Source organism: Phasianus colchicus, chromosome 1 (genome assembly GCF_987193195.1).
Source record: "Phasianus colchicus chromosome 1, bPhaCol1.hap1.1, whole genome shotgun sequence".
In the NCBI taxonomy this organism is placed as follows: Eukaryota; Metazoa; Chordata; class Aves; order Galliformes; family Phasianidae; genus Phasianus; species Phasianus colchicus.
The window spans coordinates 32,517,829-32,524,994 of NC_143436.1; the positions used below are offsets into that span (position 1 = coordinate 32,517,829).

Here is a 7,166-nt window from a genome sequence, read left to right on the forward strand (position 1 = left end):
TGTCTTTAAGTGTTTAAGACGGATGACAAATATTTCAACACGTTGACTTACATACATCATCCTCCCTACCTTCCCAGGGAAAAATCTGGCTAAAGTATGCAGTTGACTGCTAGGAAAATTCATAAACCAAGGCTCATTGCCACCTCAATCTTGAATCAATTACTGCATCTGTATCATTCTACTCTTCCTGCTTGCTTCTTTAAAGCAGCTCACAAATCCTAACTACGCAATGAGGACTGTACATCAATCTCAATTCTATTTTCACACAATTCAGGACCAGCAGAACCAAATCTAGTGTAGACCTTAAGTAGCATCAGAAGAAAACATAGACAAGAAGGCATCTACTTTGAATTTTAAGAAGTTTGTATTATTGACATTAATATTGCACTCAAATGCACCTGAAGTAGCTCCTGCACTTAGCTTGTACCACTCTGCACTAAAGATCCCCAAATATAATTTGATACACTTTACAAAAAACCTTGTTAGTGCCTTTGCAGACAAAGGTGCTTGCTGTGAAACAAGCTAGGGTACTAAGAACGCAGCACGCTTTCTTGACTGTTGCCAAGAAATTCATTTCCCTACAGATACCATGCATCTTCACTGCACACCCTTCTGACCATTTGATATCATCATGAAATACAGTTCTAAGAAACATTTTCTGTGGTCTCACAAGTACTGAAAACATCTTGGAAATAAGAGAGTAATTGCACAATAGAAGGCAGAGAAGCTGATTACAGAAACTCAAACTGTGGAGATTAGCTCAAGGATTTCCAGCTGGCCTCATTATCAGAGATAGCTGTGTTGAAGGCCTCCCCTCTTTTTAGTCATCCACCCACCACAACATGCAAGGTCCTACTCCTTGTCACTATCTTATCTGCAGTGATACAGCTGTCTGCAAAGTGCTTGCTGTACATTATAACAGTTAGTTTATAACACAAGCTCCACTATTTTTAAAGAGCTCTTAATCTTAGACTTCTCATCTGCATCTTCCCAGCTCCACTCCAGCTGCAACCCATGAAAAGGCCACAGTCAGCATACAGCAAAGGCAGTCTCCACAGAAGGCACAGGCATTGCCCACCCCAGGGCAGCTGTACAAGGTCTTGTGGGACTGGCTTCCCTGCAGAGAGAATACCACAAAACCCCCCACATGAGTAGGACTCGAGTCACTCACTTCCCAAGTTAGAAAAAGAGAGACAATCCTCACCTCTGTTTTTTTTGTTTTTAAACCAGACTGAGTTAAAAAAAAAAAAAACACACAGTAAAAATAATCCCAGCCACATACGTGCATTACAAACAGCACTGATCAGACCCAGGGCTCCGAGGTGCTGCTGCTAGGTTTCCCAAACTTGTGCATCGTAGGAACATGCACGGAACAGAACTGCAGGTGTGGCAGGCATTTTTGCAGCACAAAGAGGGTGGGGGCAGGTACTGGGGGAGGCCCCAGAGAAGAGACACACCCTCCACCACATGCAAGTGGCCACAGAGGGATGATTTCTGGGATCCAGCCCAGGTTTCGCACACCTGATATTGTACACCTGTGTCTTCTTCCAGGTGTCTGAACGCCTGAAGATTTTCCTCTTAAAAGATGGAAAACCAATACAGTGCTAACATTTTAGAGAAGCCACAAATGTTAGTTTCATCACTATGATTCTGAGTTCTCCTGTAAATGAGGTTAACCACACTTGAGTTAGAGGATTGCATCTTTCACTGCTTAAAAGTCTAGTGCAAACATTTGTCTGGCCATAGACTTCAGAAAAATCCATTTGTTAACATTTCAAGACACCAGCTGTACAGATTAGGGATTCTCATACTGACTTCTTAAATGAAAAATTACGCTGTAACAAAGATGTAGGTTTTATTACTGATGGGAATCTAACTTGTTCCCTTAAAGCACTCAGAGTAGAGACAATTTTTACTCTTAAACATAGCCCAGTATTTGGCTTTAGTCCGTAGGGATTATAAGAACTATGCAAATAAACAGCCAAAGTTTAGCGAAGTTATGGCAGTTAGCCTAATTTGTTACTGTTCTTCATGCTTTAGAAAAGACTTAGGAATCAGCAATTATTTCAAAGAGATTTCAGCGTTACTTCTAAAAACCTGCATTTCTTCACTTCACTTAAAAACCCTGCAAAAGCTTTATTTAAAATGTCTTTGCCTAAAGGACCTACCAGACAGTAACAGACATGAGTAGATTTGTTCTGCTGGAGTTATAACATGTTAAAAAAAAAAAAAATCTGGCAGAGTCCTTAAACTATAAAAATCCTGCAATTACAACCACTGCTGTGCATGATCACCACACTGGAGCCAGACACTTTCACTCATAGCTCAAGCTCACATCCATCTGGAGTCTATCAAGGCAACCGTGAGCGTAACAACTTGCACTAGGTTTCAAACTATTATTTTGTGTCTGTCTTTAAACATCAAGGGTACTCTCAGATTTTCCACATAGCACAGACCTTAAAAAACTCACACAGATAAATTCCTCACTCCTGGTTTACTCACAACAGGTTGTCAAACTCAAAGCAAAACAATAAGAAAAACAGAAACTCCAGACTATACTGAATTGCCACTTTCACACAGCTGCATACATTGTTGGGCAAACTATGAATTGGAGACGTTTTAATAGACGTTATTTCAGTACTGCTGACATAGGAAACTTCAGAAAAGAAGTCTTGCATGTTACATTTGTAAGTTAAATCATAATAGCTGAAAGTGAACTAAGAGTTACAATATGTATCCTTTATTAGTATTTTAAGTGAGTCTTAAACCCATAGAAGTTTCTGAGGCTTATAAGCCCTGGATATGAGGTACATCTTAAATGTAAGATTTTAACATCCCCTTTCCAAAGCTACTAATGCACATCAATTCAATGCATTTCTCAGCATGTCTTAAAACAGATACAAAGAAAAGACTCGAATCACTACTGTTCCTTCATTTGGAAAGGAGCACTGACAATACTGAAAATACAAAGATTATTACTATGCATTTTTCCATTTCTGAATTTTCCCTCTGCTGAAACCACATTACAAGGGAGGAGAAAATCTCCACTGTGATTACTTTTACTACTAGAATTTCAAAATCCATTACAGATGCAATAGTGAAAACTCTCTGAAATTCCATTTTTATTAAGAAATCTTTATAACAATAAAATGTATATACCTGTTCATCTCAGATTCTAATGAAAGTGATGAAGCTTTTATCAGATTGCACTCTCTTTGAAAAGCTTGGCATAGTTTTTGAGGCCCTTTAAAAACCTGTTTTATTAAATACTTTATACTCCCTTTTGTATGAACACCTCTCATAACTCAACCTCTGCCTTCAAAAACGAAAATGTAACTCTGAACATTGATCTTGATACGATAAAAAAAACTGAGGCCTAATGAATAAAGGGAGAGAGTGAGCATTTCTTCACACATTTGTAAATATAACTTTTAGACTCTACTTAATTTACAACACTTAGTTACAATTATCATCTTCTTCCTTAGAGAACTCAGAAACCTGAGCCCCAAGTCAAATTTTAAAATGCAAATCCAGCAACAGCTCCTTAATCAGTCCCACTGGGGCCTATAGAGCTGCTAATTCAGCAGAAATCAAGAGAGCTGAAAAACAAAAAGCCAGGCTGTAGCTGTTTTAAGACACTGATCCAAAGTGACTCATAAATCAGTTCGCTATGTTCAACTTTTAGTCTGGAAAATATTGAAAAACAGCTGTGAAAACCATACGGCCCTTTTTTCTGGCAATTCTGGTAAAGAACTAGAGGATTTATAAAATGTAAATACTAAAGATGTAATACAAACACAAGTGAAAGCCATCTTTCAGATTTTCCCTTCTGTCCTGCTGACAGTTTTAGCATTCCTAGGTGAACCTGGCACGGAGAACTCAACAAAGCCTCTGAGAATTCACAAACACTGAGGACGCTGGCCGCCATTCAAACTCTCTTCCTCCCTCCACTTCTGGCTACGAAACATCAGCTCTAAAGCAGCAACATTCTCTCCATCTCGAGACACACACACCAGAAGTAAATTGAAATCTAACTTTAAAACCATTTGTACACAGTCATTACAAATATTTATCAGCTTCCAGTGAATTGTTATCTTCTGCAGCATTACAGAGGATGATATTTTTGGCTAAAATCACAGCAAAGCTGGCAAGCATACCCTGTTTACACCCTATTTCACAAAGCCATTTCCACACATAGCAGTAACCTCACATTTGCTTTAAAAAAAAAAAAAAAAGGAGAACTCAGTATACAGGTCCATCTTCTGATTTTCCCCTTTGCACACTCTATGGTCAGACAGCACTTCGCAAACTCCTGTTTTACCTCAATGGGGATACAGAATGAAGGAAAGGCTGAACAAACTCAGAAGCTGACTTCACCGGATGTGCTGTCTGCCCAGGAGTGTAGATGGACAGGGGAAAAGTGTGAGGTTCGGCGTGGGCCCAGACATTCTCATACAGAAAAGCTCTCACTGTTCTGCTTGGGAAAGCTTGCCTTGCTTATGCTGAGAACATTGTGTCACAGTTGTTTTCCAAGGAGTGTTGGAATCCCTGCAATTAAACAGCTAGCCTTTGGCTATATATGCTATGGACTTCCACGGAAAACACAGTAAACATACTGTAATAAAATTCATAAACAGTCTTTTACAGTTTGTAAATGCACAGTTTGTTGCAACAATAACTCAGCTTATTCAAACCTTTTTTGTGTATGTAAAACTGAAGAGCGTTATAATCTTACACGTTGTGCAATCAAAGCTCCAAGTACTTAAGCAACTGGAGGTGAAAGACAATGTTAGCTCTTCCTCTGCCACATTCTGAAGAGGGGAAGGAAGAAAGAGTTGGATACTTCTAAGTCTTTTGACACAAACAAAAGAAATATTTACACAAAAGCAGCCAGACCACATGGTTTGATGACACCTACAAAGACGTTCTCCTGTGAGTTTAAGACCAAGTGACACAGCTGTCCAATGAGTAATCACAGCAGGGTTTCTTACAACAGACCAAAGCTTATTTATACAAGTGGAACTTATTTTCTCACACTTTTAAAGGAATGTGAACTTACATGAGGGTAATTTACACCACCAAGGGAATTCTAATTAGAAAAAAAAAAAAAAAAACACCGTTGTGCTAGCAAAAAAGCCCTGCAATGTGTTTTGTTCCTTGGTAAAGTAAGAGCAATAGACATATTTGGATCGCTGCTAACATAAAATAACTTTAAAGCAGTTCCAAAAACAGAAGTTCTGTGTTCCCCCCCCCCCCTTTTTTTAATTTTTATTTAACGTGCTGTCACATCTGAGTTTTATCTTACCAGCATTAAACTAAGAAAGCAAGCCGCAAAGCCTAGCCGACTATCAAAAATACCTTCTATTTTGTCAGAAACCTTATGTTTGCATACTAAAACAGTTCAAAAGAAGAGGAGGGATGAAATTTAATAGGAAGCCTAGCAAGCTGTTGAATGTAAAGCAGACCTGGCATTTGATTCATATCCTTCCATCACATAAACCAAAAGAAGAAAAAAGTTTCTTTCTCCTCACACTTTCCTGAACTGCTCATGGAAACGTTCACCTCCTGCAGCCCTTCGTGTGCTCAGTGCCATATGGTGTCAATACGGCCATCCACATTTCATGAGCAAAGCAGCATGACCTCCAGACGAGGCAATTGAGCAGAATTAGCCACAACTAATTGAAAGTCTTCCTGTTTACTTTAAAGTCCTTATCTCGATCTGCTTTGGAAATGTAATAGAAAATTACGGAGACTAATACAGAAGATATTTGAATGACAAGAGATTAAAAACAAATGTGCCAAGTGCCCCGGCTCTTTTCAGGTCTGCAGAAAGCTCCCATAATTCATGCTTTGTCCATAAAAGTTTGTCACGGGAGGTAAATTCCCTACACATGGCATTTCACTACGCGTTACCGAGAATTCCATAAATCCGTGTCACCGAGCCACACGTGGCAACTCCCGGCGTTAAGAAAGTTATTGAAACTATCGGGAACGAAAAGCGAGCTACAGAAATAACACCGAGTCCAATAAGATATAAAAGTTTCGCGGGTTTTTTTGTTTGTTTTGGTTTTTTTCGGCGCAGAAACGAATGCCAGCTCGGAGATTTTTTCACGTTCTCGTTGGGACAACAACTTTTTTACCCCTTCTCAGAGCAGCAGCAGCCGTAGCAGCCGCCGCCCCCCGGGGCCCAGCGCGGCGCAACGCCTCAGCCCGTGGCGGAGCCCCGCAGCCCGCTGACAGCCCCCTCCCTTCTCCCTCCTGCCGACCGCCCCGACGCGCACCGCCGCAGCATCACGCCGCCGCTTCCCTCCCCTGAGCCCTGCCCTCCCCGGCCGCAGCCGGGCAGCCCTCAGCGGGCGGAAGATGGCGGCCGGGCACCCCCGCACCCCGCGCTGCCGAGACCCCGTACTCACAGCTGCACCGCCCCCCGCGGCAGCCGCTCGGGCAGCCGGCTCGGCTCCAGGCGGCTGCAGGCGACGAGATGCCCGGCGCAGCGGCAGGACGCGGGGCAGCGGGCGACGGCGGTGCCCCCCAGTAGCAGCAGGAGTAGCGCCGGGAGGGCGGCGGACGCGGCGCGGGGCATGGCGGGTTCGGTGCTGCTACCCGCGTCCCTCGCGCTGCCTCGCGGACAGACAGACAGACCTCCCGCCTCTCTCTCTCTCCTTCAGCGCGGGTGGCGGCTCCCGCTCATGCCCCGGAGCCACCGCCGAGGAGGGAAGGCGGTGAGGGGAGCAGCAGGAGGAAAAAAAGTGAAGGGAAGGAGCGGGGATGGGGGGCACGCGGCGCCGCCAGCCACTCCGCAAACTTTGCAGCGCCTCAGCCCGCCCCCGCCCGGCCCGGGGAGCCCCGAGCGCCGCGCGGCCCGCCCCGCCCGCAGCCCCCTCCCCCTGCCATGTGACGACTACAACCCCCGGCCCGGGCCACCCCGGCCTCGCCCCGCTCGGGGGAGGACGGGCGGCACGGCTTCTTTGCCGACGAGCCCCAGTGGCCGCTCCCCGTCCGGGAGGTCGCTGAGCGAGCGCCTCGAAGCGCGGCGGGAGCGGACGCGGGCCCCGCTGCCCAGACGCGGGGTTCCCCCCGGCGGTGCGCTGATGGCGCGAGTCGGAGCGGTCCCGGAGCGGATCCGGAGGCCCCGGCAGGTTCCCAGCCAAGGCTGGGGTCACTGG

General features: G+C 44.6%; 1 protein-coding gene across 2 annotated transcripts in view; it reads right to left on the reverse strand.

Moving 5' to 3' along the window:
• The window catches only part of LRIG3 (leucine rich repeats and immunoglobulin like domains 3), a 42,855-nt gene extending 36,044 nt beyond the window's left edge, over positions 1-6,811 (reverse strand). The window contains exon 1 of one of the 2 annotated variants that reach the window (XM_031589541.2): positions 6,414-6,811. In XM_031589541.2, coding sequence (XP_031445401.1) covers positions 6,414-6,583 — 170 coding nt within the window. In that variant the 5' untranslated portion in view covers positions 6,584-6,811. Of the gene's footprint in view, positions 1-1,204; positions 1,220-6,413 lie in introns of those variants that run through there. The other variant, XM_090138134.1, reaches the window with a different exon arrangement.
• Between the last annotated feature and the right edge of the window lie 355 nt (positions 6,812-7,166).